The sequence below is a fragment of the Dromaius novaehollandiae genome, chromosome 1 (assembly GCF_036370855.1).
Source record: "Dromaius novaehollandiae isolate bDroNov1 chromosome 1, bDroNov1.hap1, whole genome shotgun sequence".
In the NCBI taxonomy this organism is placed as follows: domain Eukaryota; kingdom Metazoa; phylum Chordata; class Aves; order Casuariiformes; family Dromaiidae; genus Dromaius; species Dromaius novaehollandiae.
Window position 1 is genome coordinate 187,732,306 of NC_088098.1, and position 22,934 is coordinate 187,755,239.

General features: G+C 35.4%; 1 protein-coding gene across 3 annotated transcripts in view; it reads left to right on the top strand.

Moving 5' to 3' along the window:
• The window catches only part of LRCH1 (leucine rich repeats and calponin homology domain containing 1), a 141,617-nt gene that overhangs the window by 112,953 nt on the left and 5,730 nt on the right, over nt 1–22,934 (top strand). For 2 of the 3 annotated variants that reach the window (XM_064504849.1, XM_064504851.1), the window contains exons 16-18: nt 94–203; nt 4,663–4,800; nt 7,154–7,231. In XM_064504849.1, the coding sequence (XP_064360919.1) occupies nt 94–203; nt 4,663–4,800; nt 7,154–7,231 (326 nt within the window). Of the gene's footprint in view, nt 1–93; nt 204–4,662; nt 4,801–7,153; nt 7,232–15,398; nt 15,614–22,934 lie in introns of those variants that run through there. The other variant, XM_064504850.1, reaches the window with a different exon arrangement.

The following is a 22,934-nucleotide window of genomic DNA, read 5'->3' on the forward strand; positions in this document are numbered from 1 at the left end:
GGAGACAGTGCCTGAGGATTTTGCTTAATTTGGACATCAGTAAATCAAGGTGTTTGTTCTTAAACTAAAATATCTCTTTTTTTAAAATCATAGTGTTCTTAAGACCACAGAGAAATTTGGAATCAATAGACCCACAATTTACAATTCGAAGGAAAATGGAGCAGATGAGAGAAGAGAGAGAGCTTGTGGAACAGCTACGTGAGGTATGTGGATGTTGGTAGAATGTGGATTTGTCATTATGGTGCATGTTTTTTAATTTTTCATTGAGAAAGTTGTATAAGTAGGAGAATATGAAATAGGAAAAATGAAGCAATATACTTCTGCAAATTGTATTAGTGAGACCATTCCTGAAGTGCTTTATCCTAGTCAGATGTCTATACTTCAGCAAGGGTGTTGTAAAAATGGCAAAGTACAGTGGGAAAGTGTTACCTGAATGACATACAGTTAAACAGCAACTCTTCTGCTGGGAGAATTGGTGTTGACGTTTATTTTAATTTCATCAGAAAGAATGAATTGGTGGCTTAAGAGGTAGAGAGCTCTAGAAACTGTTTTCTGCATCTGGAGAAGTCTTGAATCTAGCAAGTAAAAAGCATAAGTAAACCTATTAGAAGCAGAAGGTGGACAAATTCAGATAAAATCAGGCACTTCTGTACAAGTAGACAATAGTTGAAATGCAACGAATACTTCATCACTTGAAGATCTGAACATATCAGAAATATTGTCTCATGTATGTAGAAGCTAGGGCCTGATGCAAAAATTGCTGCGTGTGGTTCTGTAAGGGCTGTGTTATGCAGCTAGTACTTAGGTAGCCCTGTTTGTTTGATACCTGTTTGTGTCAAAAAGAAGATGGTAACCTTTACTGCAAGGAATGTTGTGAGCCTGAACCTGTTGAGATCTCCTGTTGCTTGGTGAAGAAGGGTGGAGGTAGCTGCACTGCTGAATGCAATACAAATCCTGAAAGTGCAGTAGGTGACTTTGATATCACACCTGAATTACAAGTTTACTTGTTCTTAGATCGTTAGCCTGATAGAATGACTAATTCCAAAATTATTTGTCTTTTAAATAATGTATTATTTATTTTTAAAGAAAGAGGGTTCACTTTTCTCCTTACCAAATAATTTAAAAGGGGTTCTGTTTACTGTAGAACAATGAAGGCTTTTAGATCTTCATTCTTTTACCTTGAGCCCATGCCTATTTAATACCTGGACTAACCTTACTTTGTTTCATTGATTTTGTGCACGGAACAGATCTTGCCAAAGTTTCAGAGAAGTTGAGTGAATATGGCATATTACTAACTACAAGCTCAGATGATGCCAGAAAGAAACAATGTAGGAATAGATGAGACACCTATTGGTGATGGAAAAGATGGGAAGAGCAATATCAAACTGTTGTAGAATGTGCAGTAGCATGATTCTTATGATTGTAATCTAGTCAGCAGCATCAATACAACTTTTTATATTTAAGAGTTATCACAAGTACATAGCAAGTCCCCAATTGTTCCTAAAAATAGTATCCTGGGGATTTCCGCCTTGTGTGTCAGTATGGCTAATCCTCTCAGTGAAAAGCAGAACAAGATTATTTACTATGTCAAGCACGATCATGCAGACATGATCTAGATCTGTCTTCACTTTATTAATATTAGGTGTTACTGGTAATACTGGATTAATGTTTTTGACCTTGAACTACATGCACTATCCTCCTTTTCCCCCTCCCTGCCCACCCCCCCCAATATTGTGTCCTGAAATGAAAGTTCTGTCATCTCTTGTGAGAAGTTTGACCACAGTCAAGTCATCATGACAGAACCTAAAAGATTGGGCTTATTTGGAAGAATATAAGGAGACTTTCTGAATGAAGAAGTTTACTCTGGTATATTGGGTCTTTTAGCAAAAGAAGCAAACTCCAAACCGTGAAATTGTGCTGTACAAAATAGCCCAGAAATAGGGTATATGTCAGTGAGTCATAAAGGTAATTGTTATTATTGAATAGTTATATCTGTTAGTATATTCTACTTTTGAATTGTTTTATATTATATTAGTTTAGTGAGACTCCAGAGGTACTGGGAACTGCGGCCTTAACTGAGTTGGGTACTAGGCAAGGAGGAAGAACGACTGGATTACTCAGGTTCCTTATTGAGAAGTCTAAATGCTTGGTTACCTTTTGTTCACTGCTTCAGCTGAGTCGTATGTTTTGAGAAAACTGATGTTCTTCCTATCATTCCTCTCTCTTCATTAGAATGGTTTGTTTTTACAGAAATTGTTCCACATAAAAATTTTTGCCTCAAATACATATCTTTCTATTTCCTCCATTTGAAAAACTTGGTTTTGTATACATCTGCAGTTGCTTTAGACACTGGTCATCTTAACAATGATTCACTACATAATCTTGGGCAGTAGGGTCCCACAAAAAATATCGGTTGATTCTGTCACTCTAAAGATAAATATTTATCAGTTTTGACATGTTAAGTAGAACAAGTTGTCTGCTACTGTATGGATGACTTTGAAAGTAATTCTTCAGTGGTGACAAAACTGAAATGGGATGGGCGTGCTTATTGGAGTTGTCAGTTTTAATTCCTTCTAGTCTCAAATTATGAGTTCCATTCAACAGAAAGAGTTGTAGATGCAAGCTGTGCTCATCAAAAAATTACGGCCCAATATACATTGAATGGTCTCCCAACATGCAAATTAGTGGTTTAAAAGAAGAAGAAGATTTTTAAATTAATCTATATAAATCTGTTTATAACAGATTATGAATATGGTTTTGAGAATTTTTTCAAATGCGTAAGTTTCTGTACATATCCTGAATACAAAAAGGTTCCTTAATTTATGAAGTAATCCATGAAAACAATATATATATGTATATTTTTATATTCTTTAAGTAATATTGGTTAGCAAAGGTAGTTTAATGGTGTCACAGGTATCAACTGTTTACCCAAAATTGGTGTTATGCTGGAGGGTAGAGCTTGACAGGCTCGAGATATAGATGGGCAGAAATCTCATGAAGTTCAACAGCAAATACAAAGACCTGCACCAGTGACAGAATAATGTATGCAGGCGTACAGGTTGGGCCCTGACTAGCTAGCCAGCATGTCTGCAGGAAAGGACTTGGTGGCCCTGATACACACTAAGTTCAGCATGAGTCAACAGTGTACCCTTGCAGTGTCAAAGGCCAACTGCTTACAGGGCTGCGTTTGTAAGAGTGTAGCTGCCAGATAAAGGCAAGTGACTGTTCTCCTCTGTTTGGCACTTATGAGACTCTACCCATGAATACTTGAGTACTGTGTCCGGTTTTGTCTTCCCAGTAAAATAAATAAATAAATGAAAGGAGATATATTGAGACACTGGAGTGAGTTCAGTGGAGGGCTTCTTGATGATCTGCAACACAGGCCATATGAGGAGCTAGCGGAGACCTGGGTTTGTTCAGCTTGGAGAAGAGAGTGCTGAGGGGATCTAATGGCTGTCTTCAACTGCCTATGTCTCAAAGAAGAAAAAGCCAGGTTTTTCAAAGGTGCATGGTGAAAGAATGAGGAGCAGTGGGCACAAGTTGCAGAGAAGGAAATTTCAATTAGATAGAAGGAAAAAACTCTGCAATGAGAGTGGTGAAATGTTAGACAAGGTTGCCCAAGGGTGTCGTGGAATCCCCTCCCTTGGAGATACTCAGAATTTAACTGAACAAGGCTCTGATATAACTTCAAAATTGTCCTCACCCTTGGAGGGGGCTAGGCCAGAGATCTTCACCAGAGGGCTTCAGAGATACCTTCCAACTTATGTTGTCTTGTGATTCTAAAGAGAATAATCTATTTTCTTAATCTGTCTAAAACACCCCGGGTAATTTCAGGTAATATAGTAATGAAGAATAATGATATTGAAGGGCCTCTACTATGAATAAGAAAAACCTAGTTTAAGATAATGGAAGTAATTATTTCTGAGAGTTATTCAAGAGTTATCTCTAAGTATTGTGTTGGAGTGTTTTCAAGATTGGAGCCCAATTTAGGAAACTCATCATATGTAACAATCACTGTAGTTTTTTGTTTGTTGGAAAATTCTTAAATATTTTCAGTCCTTTATTTTGTAATATCAAACTCTTTTCAGTGAGATTTTATTTTAATTTACAGAGAATATATAGATACTTGTTAAATCTGAATGTTCTGCCTTGTCTTCCCTGTCTTTCTGATCACTCTTACGCTTCCTAAGTAGTTTTTAGACTGCTAGAGAACAATTGCTGTTTACTCTGTGGTTGTACAGTGCTTGGCACAATGGAGTTCTGATTCAAAGCGCTCATGAAGATAAAGGAAATTTTGAGATGGATAAGTAGAGAACCTGGAAGAATGGTGAAAGGAAGGAGCCACATGTAGTGCAATCACATGGCTACTCATATATATGTGTTTTTTATATGTATATATAAAAATACATGCATATTATGACAGCAACCTTTCAAGTCATGAGTTCTTTTAAGTAAGTTAATTCAGTGACCAGCATAGGATAGGGTAGAGAGTTTTTTAAATCTTTTAAAGAATTATTTATATGAGAAAACAAGTGGCTTTCTTGGTAAACCAAAACTAGATACGTGCCTAACAGCCTGGAAGAAGATGGGTATATATTTGTTGTTTTTTATTTTCCTTCACTTGTTTCTGTATCAAAGTGTATGCATATTCTTCATTTGCAGAACATTGAAACAAGACTAAAGATTTGTTTGCCTGAAGACTTGGGGTCTGCTCTGATGGATGGCGTAGTTCTTTGCCATTTAGTAAACCACGTTCGTCCTCGGTCTGTAGGAAGTATTCATGTACCATCACCAGCAGTAGTAAGTTGAATGTTTGAGGGGACTGGTTTTAAAAAAAAAAGCTTTATTGCCAGATGATATTTGGTTATGTAAAACAGGTTGCTGTTCAGTGAATGTTCTTAGTTAAGGGTGACTCTTAATTAGTACAATTTCAAATGTTCCTAACAAAAGTAAAAAATAAATCTATAACTAAAGAAAATTGGGCTGCCTCTCTCCCATTGCAGCAGATCAGATTTTTTTCATAAAGGCCTCTCTGTTTGGCACAGTATGAAATTCTGTGATTACAAGATTTTATTCTAGGAGATCCTTTAAAAAAAGTCCATTGTTTGTTGATGAAAAATAGAAAAATATAAGGTTAACTTTAACAGTATATGGCTTTGCAATCTCACTTATTAGGATATTCTTCTTGTGTTAAATGTAGAAATTATTCCTTTTTTTACTGCGGACAGAATAGAAGGGAAATATATGCCATAGTGATGTAATATTGGCTCACCATAGCTAAGGACATTAAGGATTTCCTGAAACTTAATTTTTATAGTATTTTCTCTGTTTATAGATGTCTTTCCCTAATCAGGACTTTATTCCAGATTTCTAATGTCAATTTGTTTCTAAGAGGTTTCTTTTTTCTTTTTCTTTTTTTTAATGTATTTCAGAGGTAATATGTGAGAGCTTCCAAGAAGACAGAGGTTAAGAAAAAGACATTTTCTGAGATGGTTTAGAGAGATTTCTTTTGCTATTGCTTGGTTTTAAATGACTTCTGTTCTGTCTTTGATAAAAAATATGACATTGCCAAAATATGCAAACTTGACTTTCTGGGGCAAAAATTTAGTTTATGTTGTTGGATTTAAAGCAAAAAAAAAAAAATCTTGTGACATTGTCTTCTATAAGAAACACCAAACATTTTTTAAATCCATTTTCATTTTGTTTCACCTTTGTATTGCTGATGTTCTCCTGCTTGAAACAGTCTTCAAATGACCCTAGCTTGGAAAATTAGTTCTTTAAAGTCCGTGTACTGTTGTGAATTCTTGGTTTAAATGGATATTCAAGAATTACCATTTTTCCCTATCACGTTGAACAAGTAAAATAGTGAGTTGCTTTTTAGTTATCTGGTACTTCTGCAAAAATTTGGTAGATAGTCCTGTGTGAGACAAATTACAGAAGTCTTTGAAACTTTTGAGTAATAGAAACTTTTTTTCTACAGAGATATTAGAATTGTTTGTAGTTATTATGTATTTTTTGAATATACTATATATCCTAGCATGTTTATACACATTTTAAAAAAAGTAAGAGCTGTATTACAGTTAAATCTGTTTTCATTGATGTATGTTGAAATCCTTTATGGTTTCCCTGGTGTCCAGAAAAGAAATGTATGATAACAAGGATCTCTTGTATACATATAATGCTGTATCTTAAAATAAACTAACTGTAAAATTCCTACATAAAGAAGATATTCCAACTATATCAGTCTTGTATCACAAATCACTGTAAGGGGCAAGTTTTAGACCTTCACAAGCAAGTGCACAAGTAAAGATCTAAATGTGCCAATGGCTTTAATAGCTGTGTAAAAGCAACTGGCATCCAAAACTTAAATATTCAGGTCTTATCTGTGTGCATTATGTTTTTAGTGTGGTAGAAGGAAAAGGTCAGCTGAATTTTATATATAATTTCAGTGGTCCACTGAGAGTGGCGTATCACAAATTCCAGATAATCATCCAGGCACTCACCTACACCTTTGGGGCAGTAGACAAAGCAACAAATTCTAAGCAGAATAAGCTGGGAGAGAGGAGAGGAAAGAGAAAAACATGTTTAAGAGGAAAAAGGGAATTTGAAGAAGAAACTCAGTCTTCCTAACAGTAAGACAGAGGCAAATTTTATGCAGTCACTGTGAGATATTATGAATTTCTTTACAAATAAACGATAAGCGTTAGTCTTTTCTTTTAAAGTATATCAAAGTGTGATGGAAAAACAGTGGGATACTTTTAGTATGTCATGGATTACTCTCAAATGCAGAACAGAGTCTCCAAGTAGGTATGAGGAAAAAATACCTGGAGCCAAATACCACCTGAGCCATCTCAAGCTAGATCATTTCTGTTTAATGACTGTAGTCCCTTTTTGAAGGTTCCCATGTGAGAACATGCTTCAAAAAAGGTTTCACTGGCTTTCTTCTTGTTATTTCCTCCTTAGGAGTCATGTGCCAGTGCAATATGTATGTGCAGGAACATTTTGGCTGGAATGGATTCTACCACTGTATGTTTTCATGAGAAATATCACTAGAAGGGTGCATTAGAAGTACAACAATTACGTACTAGATGAATTTTTATGCTGTCTGCTGAATGTTACTGACTCGTTTTGCTTTTTTTTTTAATCTTTCCAGCCTAAACTTAGCATGGCCAAATGCAGGAGAAATGTGGAAAACTTTCTGGATGCATGTAGAAAACTGGGGATACCAGAGGTAATTAAATTAAGACTGTCATTTCTAAATGATCAAAAATGCAAAGCACATAGGTTATTTTAAAGCTGAAAGATAATTCTGTAAACCAGCATTTTTAACAGTAAAGATGTGTAATATAAAAAAAAGAATCTAAATAATATGATTTAGCACTTCTTTATTGCATTTTACTGGTTGATTTCATAACACTTAAATTGCAAATTTTGTCTTAAGCTAATAATTCAGTAGTATTCCCAATCCTTCCCTATATTTGCTGTGGAAAATAACTAAGGAATGGTAAACGGGTAATATAATAATATAATCAGGTAAAAGTTCACTCATTTTTTCCTTGTATAACTATAACTGCATTTCTACTTAGTGCTTTTAGAATATGGACTTCATTTATTTTAAGTATTATTTTCCTTTTTTACTCAATTAAGTACTTTATAGTATGCTTTGTGACATTCAGTATGCCTTGTCTGCTATATAACAATCACATCAGTACTGAAACGATTTTGCACTGATATGAAGGTGACCATTTTCTGTGTGTTAGCTATGGGATGTACCTGATGAGTAAAATTCTTCTATAATGTAAAAATAAGTGTTTCACAAGTTGGAAGTAGGGAAACTACAGTGCTTGATATATTCTTCTGTATTACACTTAAGAATGGCAGCATTTATTATTGTCTAATTTATTGTCATGTCGTCAGGAAAATATCTTTAATTCTGGAGATATATCATTGGAAATATTTCAAGGTCTCGCTTACAGTCTCGAAGTATTTATTCATAAAACATTCATTTCAAATAACTGATCCTCAAAATAAGATAAGTGTTGTACTGAGGCTTTTTTGATCCTCAGACTTGAAAATGGCATGATATATTTTCCACTGTGTTGTTGCCTACATATGATGGTATGATTAGGACTGAATACTTCTTAGTCCATCTTTCAGGAATGCTGAAACAAAAGAAGAATTTGTGTGTTTCTGCCCCTATCTGAGAGTGTGCTGTAGTGCACAGATTTCAAAGTGGGAAAGAATTACAATTTGAATCTTTTATAATTTATCTATATTTTAGTACTCGATTTGTAGGACAGCAAAGGTAACCATGCATTCCTGCAAATTTTAGGAATTTGGGGGGGGTTGAGGGGCTTTTTCTTACAACTCCAATGAATGGTTCATAATAAATGAAATTCGAGAATGCGTAGTGTTATGGACTGGGCCTCTAAGTTTTAATGGTTGATTTAATTGTTGTAGTTATGTAATTTATTGTGTTAGAACGGTTTCATAGTATAGGTAAAATTTTCCTTCAGAGAAGATCAAAAAGCCTGTCTCTCTGCTCTAGGGTTATAGACAAAGTAGATGTAGAGCGTTTGTTGAGCTGCCCAAAATTTATTGTCTTCTGATGCATAACAACATTTATTCAGCAAAATAGAATACAGATCAAGTTTTTTTGGATATAGTCTGTTGGGAAACAAGAAGCAAAGAGTGGTTGTTCCTAAGAGGTCTTTTAGAAATGGAAATAAAACAGGAAAGTGTACAAAGAGTTCCTTTTACTGCCATATTACAGAGGGTTAAGCTAAATTGAGTTGATCCCTTCACTCTGAATTTTCTTGGTTTGGTTTTCTATAAATGAGCTTTCCAGAAAAATACCTTTCTTTTTTTCTGTGAATTGATGCTTTTATGTATTTTTCCCCTCTTCTTTACAGCTTCCAGTAAAATTTGTGTAGAATTTTTATAGTTTTTTTTGCATTTTATTAGAGCATATTTTTTTGCAAAATTACACAAACCCTTAAGCAAAGGGTTAGATATGATCAGCCTGATTTCTGACTTTGTGAATCTAAGTAAACGCTAACTTCTCTTGAGGGGAAAACTCATTTACTTAAACATTGAGTGAATCGCTTGCAATTGCTAATTTATAGCAGATTGTAAATACCCTGAGGATATTCTTTCTGACCAGCTGTTGGCAACGGGCAAATGGAGATGTTTGTGTTAGATGTGAAAATTCATCATGTTGCAGAGCTAAGAACTCGATGGTAGAATGTTGCTTCATGTTGGAGGGGGAGTATATTAGGAGTCCAAAGTTGTATGATAGCGAGCAATTGTTACTGTATGACAAGCTAGCAGAGGAGGCTAGCAGAGGAGGCATCTTGGAAGGTTTTTAAAGAACTGCAGATGGTGTATTTACTGATGCTTTGGACCGATGAGTCTTACCTCACATAATTACCTCTGGGGAATCCAGCAACAGGAATGCAGTGAATTACTTTTTTAAACAAGCATCTTATGGAAAGTGATAGGTTCTACTTGCAGATCCTAATATCTGTAGGATTTTTGTTGTGATGTTTACCTCTATGCTCAGTTCCTAAGAATTACTAGAAGATTCAACTGCACAGTTTTTGTAAAGATTTAAAAACTTCATAGTTCCTGTTGGTCTAGTTTGAGCTACTTATGGAAGAAGGTAAAGTACATGTTATTCCTCAAACTCCACATGTTTAGAGTGTGGAGTATCCTGTCAGATCATGTAAAAGGAAAACAAGAAAATTGCTATACAAATTATTATGCTGATGTAAATGGTCTCTTACTGCAGTTGCTTCCAGCATTCAATTCTTGGGTCAAAAATGGTTTGCTCAGAATGATCCTAGGAAACCTCTGCAAGTGTAGAGCATATAGTAGGCATCAATACCCAGGTGTGTCACAGTGAGCCTCAGGACTTGTTGCATTTTGACCAAAGAGTCGCAAATACAGAACACAAGAACAGGAACATCTCTTTGTAATGACCTCTTGGGTCGATGATTCCAAAATGTTGTGTGCCAGCTGGAATCAGAAAGCCATTACCTACCAGATTAGAATTTCAGTATGGAAGTGAAGCAGAAGAACATGTACAGTGGGTGACATGTTGAAATTATTTTTTGTTATAGCCATATGATGTTCCTTGTCATATGCAGAAGGAATGGGCTAGATGTGTTTTAAGGGGGTCTGGCTCTGACCCTTCAATAAAAAACGAAATAGCAAGGTTCTTACTGCACGAGTAGGCTATCAGAAATGTGACAAGCAGCATGTGCTCAGCACTGCCACTAACTTTTCCTGTAGAGCCTTTTTTATTCCAAGAAAATCAGAGATCTTTGTAAACTGTATCTTTTTGAGACAAAACAAAATTTTTGCCTATTGTAAGAAGGTGGGTCATGGTGGATAAACATCTGAAAGCCTGAAGATTCCAAAAATGTCTTTGCAGTGCCCACTAAGAAGGTATGAGATAGAAAAGATACAACCTTTATCGCTTACAAAAGTACAAAAGAAGATTTTGTTTTACACTATTAACTAAAAACTGTGAATTTGCCTGATTTCCTCTATAATAGCTACAGAATGACAAGCAGTCCTAATATTTAGCTGGTACAGATTAAATAAGTAAGTGGGAATAAGTGTGCAGTAAGTATGGGTGCCTATCTTTCTGCATTTTTCAGAATGAAATGCGATACTTGGCTGGTGCTGTTCACTGAAGTAGGTTGTTGATTTCATATGATCCCATTACCAACATCTTAACTATCTTGGCTTACCCAAACCACCTATAGTGCACCCACCCGCTCATCACTTTGGAGGTTTAAAAAAATAAAGCTACTTTTTGACTTTTGTTCCTCCTTGTGTGGAAGTGTGGTCCCCGAAGTGTCAAATGTACCAGTTCTAATGCAGTTTTATATTTCTTAGTGACATCTCAGGTCTATTAAAAATGATCAGGAGTGTCTGAATTGTTATTTTATGAGTCTGTATATGACATTATGGAAGTATTTTGGTCTCAGCTGCTCTTTCATAAAGCTAGCAACAATGTAATGAAAGACGATAATATTTGTATACATTTCCTTATCATAAGAAGAAACTCAACTAATGGTTCATACATGTTCTGAAAACACAGTGCCATTTTTAGCACCTGCCACATTAGAATTAGTATTCATACTAGTGGAAAAGCAGTATGCTTTTCCCTTTTAACCCACATATCACTAGTTTAGTGAAGCTTTAGCTTTTATTCTTGGCAGTTGTTATTCTTGGTAATCCATGCAACAGCAATTTTTCTTATATACTTCCAGTATAATTTCTGTCAAAAGGAAAAAAAATCCACTGGTTTGCGGTGGGCTGAATATTATTTTATTGCAAGTGGCAGACATGAGCATAACATTTTTAACTGGAGTAAAATTACTTGCAGTTCTACTGAAAAATGTTCTGAACCACCTATTCACTGAATTATATTGGTGAGATTTAGAAAAATGAAAAGAAAGCTGTAAATGCAAAGTGTGATTTGAAAGGCAAAAGTTTTACAAGTTTCAGTCTATGTTTCTTCCAGTTCCCAATTAGTGAACAAATACAATATATCAGAAATAGGACCTTATGAACATCTTGTCAAAAAGAAGAAATTCAATAAAGTATTTTCAATGTTTATGAGCCAAAAGCAGCAGTAATCTTTGTAAAAAGGCATACATTAATTCTTATGCTCTGAAATTTACCCTAATATAATAACTTAGGAGTTTAGATACTTGAGCATCTTTTGGTCCTTTAATCTTCCAGATACGGGGCCACTTCAGATCAGAGAAATTGGAGTTCTTTAAAAATAAATAAATAAACAAAAAAGACAGACCTTCCCAAAATATACACACGCCTAATGCTTGTCAATCTTCATATAGCTTGAAACAAAGATGGACATAAGCCATCATGATTAATATTCAAATGGTAATTTATGTTGGTAACAGGTAGTGATAACATGAACTGTTTTGCAGCCAGTTGTTTCAGCAGGTTTTGCAGGGTTCTGTGTTCCATCCAGTGTGTCAGCGGTGGTGGAATAGGGTTGAGTGGGACATTCAGTTATTTCTCAGGTGGAAATGCCATGTCTCTCGAATTTTCAGTCAGCTACTCACAGTACACATACTTAAAAGAGGAAGGAACAATGATAAGAAATGGCTTCCTTGATCTCAAATCACCTTATGAAGGTTCAGGTTACGAAGGCTTAGCTGCAACTAAGCAGCTGCAAATTGTAGCTTAGCTGCTAAATAGCTGCAAATGGTAGCTATTACTGCATCTCACCACCTTCTTTGAAAGCCAATTCCAATATGTTGCAGTGTCAGGCAAAAATTATTCACAAGCCCAGTATGGCTTGTGTTAATGTAGGAATTGCCATTAAGTAAAATAAAAACAAACAAAAAAACCAGGAGGCTCTTTGTGGTGCTAAAACTGAGAGAACATAGTAAAAGAAGCAACCAAGCAGAGTGTGTCACGTGAAGTACTTTAGCTTCTACCCAGCTATTAGTTATTCAGCTACTAATTTTGTTCCTCAGTTTAATGCAAGGTGTATTTTCATTGCCACTTATGCTTGTTTTCTGATCAGTTCACATAATGAGTTACTCCTCCATAGCTGCATCATGAGACTTCCATGAAGTTGCAATGAGTTTTATCAGGTATGACGCCCTTCTCCACCCTTTTTTTCCGTGCTCAGTGATGTACACTCTTTGGCCTACCCTATGGAGAGAGTCGTTCAGTGTGCTGTCAATTGTAGTATTTAAATTGTAATTCTGAGGTTCCTTTCACTTGTGTTTTGTACACAGTGCATGTGCACTTCAGACTTCATTTGTTCATGCAGTATTGCAAACTTACCGGGACTCTTTATTATTAGGGGCAGAAAATTAGGTGGGGTGGTCTTGAAATCTGCACCTCTGCTTTTGCAGTCGCTGCAGGTGCATGCAGAAGGCGAGTGGTTTGTGCGCACAAACAGCTGGTGACGCTTTCGTTGTTCCCCTTCTGTCTTGCTGTATGTGTTTATTCTGCACACGTGATTTTGGCAGCTGTACTATTTATTTAATCATGTAGCTTCATAGTCATTTGTGAAAAGTCCATAAATGTAATGAGTAAGTATATGTGTATTTTTAGTTCTTATTACTAATAATTGCAGTCTCTGAAATGAGAAGGGCAGTGCTTGGTTGGGGTTTTTTTTTTTCCTCTTTTGGAGGCTTTTCAAGGTTTATTTAGTGCTAGGGTAACTATTTGTGCAATTTTTCACTGTTTTGCTATGTCATGTGTTCAGTTTGGTATTTTCATTTCACAGCATCTGGAAAATTCTGGTAACTTAAGTGGAAATGTTCTACCACTACTGAAAAGCTTAAAATTATCTTGGGTTCCATTGCAGAAGTTTAAAATACATATAATGTAAACATTTTACCTAATAAGATGAGAACATGACAGCAAGTTTTCTATTGCTGCAGAACACACAAAAATAAGCAAAAAGTCAGAAATTCCTTAGGCTTCCTCTGGTTTTGCTGAAGCACAGCATGGCAGTTTCTGTCCTATGTGTTGGCTGTTTTTGTATGCTTTGGCTTCTCTGGAGACTGCTTAGTATGCTAGTATCTGGTTAGCAAATTCCTCACCCTCTGTAAAAATTAAACCTATTACCAGCTGAAGTTACCATTCTCTAACTCCAAAAATTACTTCCTTCTCCATTTGACTGCAATAGTGTCTGGTTTTAGGGCTTTTCTTTTATTATCAGGAAAAATACCCTTGTTTTAAAGTTTTGTGAAATATTTATATAAGTTTAAGTTCAGTGTATCTTAGATATTTCTTTGGGGATATATTTGTGACAAGTGTGAAAAGTCTTTTGTATGCCATTTTAAAATTAATGCAGTTTGTATTAGGTTTATTAGTGTCATTAGTGGAAGTGCAGTATATTACATAGTGCATAGTAAGTTCTGAATGTTAACATTTGCTTGCCCTGAAATTAGTTTCTTTGGCAAGCAACTTGTAGATGCAGATTTTCTTTTTAAAAAGAAAATCTCATGGTAGTCCTATTCAGATTTTAAACAAGATTAGCATGTTTTATTAGGTCTATGAGTTTTCATCATTTAAAAAAAGCCGTATACAATTGCACTGAAGTTCATAACACACTAGAATTTTGTGTTGAAAAAAATCTGAAAAATGACTGTAAAAATAGCAGTGCTGAGGTGAAGCAGGGTTTTTTTCTGCTCCATGTTCATGTCATATCTGCTGGCTTAAGTAATAAAACTAAAATATTGTTGCTTTAAAGTCCTGTTAAAGCTAGAACCAAGAATGGTAAAAAAAAAAAAAAAAAAAAAAAAGTCACTTTTTCTTTGTGTATGAATGATAGAACTCTCTTCCAGTTTCATCAGTCACTTTTCAGGATAGAAGAGCTTTTTAAATATTTTTAAAGGTTAATTTATTGTGAACTGGACCTTGAAACTTCTTAGCAATAGGAAGTAGACATCTGAACTTCCATGTCTGCCTTAATTTATTGTCATGGGGAATCTTTCCTACTTTGTATAATTTTTATTTCATAAATATTGATCTCCTGCATTGATAGTGAACCCTTATTTATAATATTAGATGGAGTAATATCTTAGGTTGCTGCATTTTTTAAGTATTAGTTTTTGTTTGGTTTGATTTTAAAATTAAATATCGTGCGTGCGTATTGGTAATTTTTCATATCACTATTTTGTGTATCTAGTCTGAATTGCTTCATGAAGTCATTGATATTTTCTGAAAAGTTAATATAGGAACCTAAGCTGCTAATAACTTTTAAAATGTTAACTAAGGAATTCTAGTGTCAACTTCTTCAATTTAGAAATTTTATTAATATTAACTATAGCCAGCCATTGACTCTTTCAGTTCCTATCTCAGGGTATCATTTAAGATGATATTTGAGTGGCAGGTTTTGGGTTATATGTTACGTTAGAGAATTTTACATGCTTCTGAGTTTCTTTAAGTAGTTTTTCCTGAGACTTCATACTGCTGCTGCTTGTGCTCTTAACAGCTTTCTAACCCACTGTTTGCTATTGTATGAATTTGATTTTACAAGTGGTTCCATTTGAATAAGAATAAGGCCCAGATGGACAAAGGTGTGCAGATCTCACTGAAGTAAGTCGATTACATACACCTCCTCACCCTTGTGGATCTGGGCATAATTTTGGAAAGATGTGAAGGACCGAGTTCTTTTATTTAACATTCTGATATTTTATGATAGTTTTAGTATTTAAAGGAAACAAAAGGAAGCTGGTTTGTCTAGTGACTAAAACAATACTAGAAAGAAACTATTCCTACATATTTAAGCTAGAATATTGTGATACTTTATTTATCTAACTCTTTATATTTTTGTATTTTTAATTTTATGCACTGTTTTTTTCTGTTCTAATGGCTGCCCTTCGGGATAGGCTGACCTCTGCTCTCCGTATGACATCCTGCAGTCGGATATTCGTCACATTCGAAAGACTGTTGACACTCTGCTCGCCCTCGGGGAGAAAACCCCACAATCAACTTCTACCTTTCGCTCCTGGGATCTAATAGGCTTTTGTCTTTTCCACATACTTTTTATAGTCTTGATGTATATAACTTATCACTGGAATGTGCTAACAGCATAACCTGTTCGCATGCGCACACAAACTTTCTGCTTTATCTCTGACAAATTACAGGTACTTAATTTCCTTCCTTTGTCTTAAACTTCTCCCTTCCCCCTTGCTTCCCTTCTGTGTAATATCTTTATTAATCTCTTGAATAGGGGAGAGAAGCAGTAGCATCTTGAACTGGTCTGAAGGCAAGTCCCATCTCCTCTCCCACTCCAGCTGTAGTTGAAAAACTTATGTACATCTATATTCATAGTTTGTTTTCTTTGTTGCCTAGATTACATGCTAAATATGTTAAAGCAGTGAGGCGACTCTTATCCCACTTTTGGGTAGGCTAGCTGTGTGTCACAAACTAAATAGAACTGAGCTTCTTTCTTTGTGTGAAAAACCTAGAATCATGCAGGTATTGAAGGAATGGAGGTGGCAGTTCAACAGATAGTATTATCTGAGTTGGTGCCAGTTATCTCAACGTACTTTGTGTTAAGAGCACTTAGACAACTATCTTTCAAATTACTATATTTTTTAATCCTTTAGATTAATAAGAGTACTGTATCTTTAGAGATTGTTGGTTATCTCTACTGTTCTGATTAAATTGCATCCTGGGGCAGTTGAACCTGTTCCTTCGGGTTGCATAGAATAATCTTTTTCTTCTGTTACACAAAGCAGCGTTGAACTGCTTTTAAATACTTGCTGTGTTACACCCCAGAGATGACTGTAAATTAGTGCTGGGTATGTGAAACTCATGATATGCAAGGGGCTTTAGAATATTTCAGAATAAAGATCATGTTATATAATAAAATAGTTTGAGAATGAACTGGTAGATTCTTGTATCTGCTGTTCTTACGTGTGACGTCAAGCAAGTCACGTCACTATCTTGTCTCTGTTTCATCATCTGTGGAAAATGCGGGTAATGTGTTTGCTTGTGTAACAAATGTAATAAAGAAGAGGGAGCTAGGGAAATAGATTGTATAGGCTTTAGTTACTTCACCATCGCAGGCTTTAAACAATAGATTAGACAAAAATAAGTCAGGAAGCATTTCGGTATATTTTGACTTGACCTATGGTTAGAGCACTGGACTGAATGACCTCTTTATTTCTCTTCTTGAATAGGACAATTTTTAGTTTTATTCTTATCAACTTGAAATCTGCAAATGAAGAGTGATTATAGGAAAGTTGAGAATTGAAAGCTATAAAAACTCAAATGTAAACCCATACTGTCATTTGCAATGTCAGACTAGGTACTATTGGCTGAATTTTTAGTTCAGTATCTGGCTAGCTCACCAAAGGACCTCAGTGTCGTGCCTGTGAAATAAATACATTCATTTGTCACTGGCTGTTATATCCAAAAATTAGTTACAGATTTTTAGAGGATACTTATCATAAAAGCTTGTGCATTGTTATTCTGGTAATACGGTTATAGTTTAGTGCTACCCTATAAATATCCACATTCCACAGATATTTGTAAAAGGTGATTAAACGACTTCTAAATGCAGTTCTGGTCCCAGTTTCTGTGGACTTTGTTTTTTGTTTTTGTTTTTAAAGGATGATGTGTGTAATTAGATGTGTATTTTAAGATGGAAATATTACTTTCAGACAATGGATAAATCTGACTTTCTAAAAGCTTGAGTGTCTGTCAGCTCCCAGTGCATACGTATAATTGATCCTACTGTCAAGAGTGTCTTTTGTGGCTAGGCTTAAGTTCAATTAGTGCTTCTAGATTCTATATATTTGAGGGAGCTGTGCCTGTTATTTGGGCACATAGCTATGGACATGTGCCCTCCTACTGCATAGGCCAGTCTTTTAACTGTGCGTGTAATTTCAGTGATTCCAGTAGAGGACACCTGCATAGTCAGTCTGAACTTAATTTTTAAGCTTCCACTTTCAAAAGTGGTTGTCTTGTTTTAACAGTGTTGCTTTCCAAATGACATAAATCTTGAATCAGTTGAGAATCTGTTAATGTATGATTCTTTATAATCCAGTGTACAGATTTGAGACAAAGGTAGTATCTTATGTAAGGCTGGGATTTTACTCATGCTCCCAGAAGAGGTAAACAGGTCTTCTGCCATAGCCTTCTTGCATTGTGTATGTCTTGCATAGTACCTATCCATCTGTAATTTGTATAACTTTAACATTTTGAAATAAGAAAATCAAGTGGCTGAAGTTGTTGCCACCGTTTTGTAATCTGTATCTCTGTCATTGTCTAATATTGTGTGTGACTGCCCATGGCAACCAGTAGGTTTGGGAGGGAGGTGCAGAAAGTAATAGAGCAGTAATTTTTGCATTTCTACTGTGCAGAAATGGAAGTTCATGTCTTCAGTGTTTTTTAATGTTTTATCAGACTAGATAGTGGGTTAGAAACTGAATTATCATTTTAGAGGTGTACCAATGTAGACCAATTGAATATATCCCGGTAATAGTGATACATAACACTCAAACTTGTCCAAAGGAAGTTCAGTTCACAGATGTTTACCATGCAAACTTAGAGTAAATTTTCTCATTATTCTTAACTATAGCAAAATACAGTATTTAAAGAATATTATAAGCACTTCCTTGTAGTTGTGGAGCTGAAACCATCTTGAACCAGCCTGAAAGACCACCATACTTACTTCATACAACTATGGTCTTACCATACGTTAAGCTTATCAGTTATTTTTTCCTGATTGTTGTTGATAACACTTCCAAATATACTTAAATCTTACAGGCAAAGGAACAGTAAACAAACAAAAAGATCCTTACATTTCTTTAATTCTGAATATAATAATGTTTCTCAAGATATATTTCAAACATAATGGAAATGTGAAAAATGCCTGTCTGCCCCTCTCTGAAGCTAAGAGTTCTCGCACCACATGGGGAGGTGGGGACTCAAATGTGTATGCAGCTAATTAACCTCCTCGGTGTTTCCTTGATCAGTTCAGAGGCCATTGTCTGTACTGTCATTCCTGTGGAGCTAATGCTTGGCATACCAACAGTTCTGCTGACTGGTTGTTCTTTACCTCTTAGGAAATCCCAATATTGGGACATTCGGTTTTACACAGTTAGTACTTATTCCTCACAGGCAGTCACATGGTTGAGTTAAGACTGTGTTGAAAAACAGTCTCTCCTGTGGTTCACTCACACATGCATCTATTGATAACATGAATTACATCTGTTCCGCCTGTGCGTTTTCCCCATTTAGTTTTTTCATTGCAATGGCAACATGGTCATCAGAAATTTTCAAACTGTAATTTCTTCATAAATTACTTCCAGTTTGTACTGTGTCCATTATATTAATTGCTTTTTGATCCTGTGGAGGTCATCTCATCCATATCTTAATAAAGTAATAAGTACAAATTTTAATGGTTTAATTTATTGTACATGCAGGTAAAATGTTTGCACTGGATTGCAACTGGCATTTTGGGGTGAGGGTTTGGCTTTGTTTTATTTGGTGAGCCAAAAAACATATAAATATTTTCAGGGACAGGATAGCCCACATCGTCTAATGTAATGTAATAGCCCTTCAAATGCCTCTTGCTTCAGATATATATTATCAAATTTTTTCAGCCAAAAGCTGTTTTTGGATCCCATTTTGTTCTGCATAAGTTTACTGAAAGGCTACATTCAGTTTGAGTGAGGGTTGAATTTAGACCTGAGCAAACAGGTATTCAGTCCAGTTTTCTGTCCATAGTTATTAATAAGTTCTTTCAAATTGTTTTCAATTAGCTGTCTTTTTCACCAAAAAAAAGTATTCTTGACATTTTAGTCCTGTTGTTATGAAAAATGAAAACACTTTCATACATGTAAGAGTAGCAAAAATGGTAGGGCAGGTTTTGTGGACCATTTTATTTCTACCACATAGGCTTCATTTGCAAGGAAAAGCAGTAAGAAAAAGATTTTCAGGTGCTAATCCATCCTACTTTGACGATACAAACACTGTCTCATTCATTCACTTTGTTCTCCCTCAGAATTTAACATGTAAGATGCTGGTTTAATTCATTTTCTCTCTGTAGGTGTATGTTTGCTCTTATTCCTTAATGTGTGTCTGTCTTAAGTTCCTAGAACTTTTTTTTCCTTTTAGCTTCAGGCCACTGTTTTCTTAGCACTATAGAGTGAAATGGTGAGGCATTTTGGCAAAATATACAGTCTACTTCAAAATTTTCTGGCCCAAGGCCAGAATCTGTAAAAGGGTCCCGAATCTGCCATCTGCAAATGCAGTTTTGTAAATATTTTTAATTTATTAGATGCTCAGAAGATGCACATATTTAGATATCAAACTAACTCCATCTACAAATACAGAATTGCAGCTGCAGTATTGAAGTCTTTTTTTGTTGTTGTTGTTCTGTCAAATTCAGTCACGTGTGTGTATTTCACAAAACATTAATTTGTCCCTGAGAAATTAAAAGAAAAAATACTGAAAAATACCCATAGCCAGAATTACTGCGCTTTTCGATCTTCTGCTCTTTTCCATTGTACTTCAAATGCTACTCCAGGGCATTTCGACACATACAGATGTCATCAGTGATACTGGATAAGGAAAATATATTCAGAAAGACATGATGTCAGATTGCCTTAGATATGTGAAAAGGTAAATGTCTGCTAGAGTTTTTTCAGCTCTTCAGGAAGAAAACTTGGCCTTGACCTACCTAAAAAGTCAAGGTTTGTGTGTTTGACATATGTTTGCTTAAACATAAGGCCTTGATGTTTCCTATAGTGACTTTCCATTTCAAAATACTTGGCTACAAGCATTATATGAGGAACATTACATGGATTTATTTTTTAATTTGTACTACAAATTCCAGTATTGTTTTCTGAATATTTTATTTTTCCCTGTAGGTCTGAAATCTCAGGTTCTACAAATATGAGGAAGAAACAGACTGTCTCTTGCCAGACTGTAGAATTTCATTTCTCTATTTATATTTTTGCTAACAAGTATGGTTGAATCCTGATGTTATCATCTGCAAATACAATGTGTTGCAGTCATTTCACTGCTTGTCTGTATGATTTAATGGCAACAATTACTTGTTTGACAACAAACTATTGCATTTTTTGTCATGTTGTTTCCCTAGCATAATCCAATTTGAACAGTTGCCTTGGCTTCGAAGGCATCTGATGTCAAAGAAAACAGATGCGTATATGCTGAGTGTCACGTTTCCTTGTGGGATTAGCTTCCTTTCATATTCCTGTTTTTCTTTCACACTAGCTAAATCAGACATTTTGTTCCAGAAAGTTGTTCTGGCAAGCACATGTGTGTTTGTGGGTATGCCTGCTTGCTGTCTTGTTGTGTTGTCGTGTGACTCAGCGTCCTGGCTTCTCTCTCCTCATTGTGCTTGGGTTTTTTGTTTGTTTGTGTGTTAATCAAAAGGAGTTTGTTCTCTTGCTCCACGATGGGTTGGAAAATACCTTTATCCATTCAAAATGGCTGTATATCTGTAGAAAGTGGCTTCCTTTAACAAGTAGTTAGGTCTGTGCTCATAGGGAGTAAAATTACATTAAAATATAGGTCTTCATTCTCTAGCTTATGAAGACAATTATGCATGCTGCTATGAGTTGACTGGCAGCCCTTCTCTCTAGTTGTTTTCAAAGATTTTTAGACTGATCTTGGGAATTAGTACCCAATTCTCTTGTCTGTCTGTCTGGCCTTTGTTCAGTGATGGTTTCAACAGGATTCTATTTCAGAGAGGTGATTTATATCTATATTAAAGTTTTATGGGTTTGATGCTAATGAAAAAGGGACAGAAACCTTTTCAAAGATGAGAAGTGTGAAATTTTTGAATCATTTAAAATCTTTGAGTCATGAGCGAGTTCTCTTGGTCAGGTATGTTATCTCAAAATGCCAGGTTTTACAAAAAAATTTAAAGTCTCTTTGGTTTTTATCTTCACAGCTCAAATGTCAGTGGTTTTCACAGATTTAAAAATAGCAGTTGTGGGTTAGAGAGTGGAAAAGAGCACACGAAATGGACCCCACTGCAGGGACAGTGGCTGAGTGCAAGTATCTGAGAGAGCTGGGAGCCTGACCCAATGTAACATTTGCTGTTGAGAAAGCCGACTCTATTGTCAGTGTGCTCTGGATTCCAGCCTTAGCAGGACTTGATTTTCTTATTCTGAGAAGAGTGAAATGTATTATTCTAAAACTGTGATTTGAAAAGTGTATTTGAGTCAGAGTTGGTGAAATCCATTTCCGAAACTTTGAAGATGATGATTAGGGCTTAGACGAGAGAATTGCTTCATGACGCGCTGAGATGAAGTTTGTTCTTTTTAGTAGATCATATGGTGATGATGACAGTGGACACTGTCAGTTCTGGGAAGTTCATTGTAGCCACATGTTTAACTGCAGAATTATAAAATATTAGCCAAGTTCCAAGAAGAGAAGTCTGTGAATTGGATTTTTCAAGAATTTATGAAGAAGACTTCTGTATAACATGCTGTAAAACTTCTGACTCCAAGAACACAGTTGTACAGTTTGGTTTTTTATAGGACTCCTGAAATAGCTTCCCTTATTTGAGGTTGCATCTTGTAAATATGGGGAGATGTTTGTTTTGTACAAACTGGATTACTACAGTGTATTTAAAAGGATTAGATAATGCATTCTCTCTAAAAGGAGAAAAAGTATATTGGATAGGGTTGCTCTAATATGAAATGAGGCATGGACTCCTTTATGCTTTTAGTTAAAATGTGCTTGTAAATTGCAAAATACAAAGTCCATTCCTGGTAAGAAAACATGACAGATAAAAGAATAGCTCTCTGAATTCTCTAAGGTGCTACAAAACCGGTAAGTTTTGAACTTACCATTTTCTAAAGGAAACATCTTCAACTGTTCTTTTTTTGCAGTGAATTTGGCCTCAGCAGAAAAATTTAGAATATTCTCAAACATATCTAGCAAGGTAGGTTGTTTTGAGGCTGGGTGTTTTGGATTCAGTCCGTCTCTGACAGCCTTGTAACACTCATCACTTAGTTTTCTGATATTTGATTCAATGGGCCTTAGTTTTTAATGCCTCTTGTCTAGAGTGGAAGTCTAATGAGATACCGGCATATTGTCTGCCACTGAAACTGTGAAACAGGTGAGGGTACTGGAAAGGAGTAGAAAAGAGTGGAGAAAATAACATCTCATTTCAGGTGTGTCATTTATGATCTCAACAAATAACATGAGTATTTATTTTTTTCAAAATGACCAGAATCAGAATACCTTGGAGATATTTAGACGTGAACTGTATCCTAATACATTAAGTAGTCAAAATATTTTCAGTAACATCACACATTTGAAAGAGACTTTTGATAGTTGATAGAAATATTTTTTGTCTTTCATTTGATATTGCTATCTCTATCTTCATTTGTAATTACTCTGCTATCAGTCAGGTATCAGTTTGGGAGTTT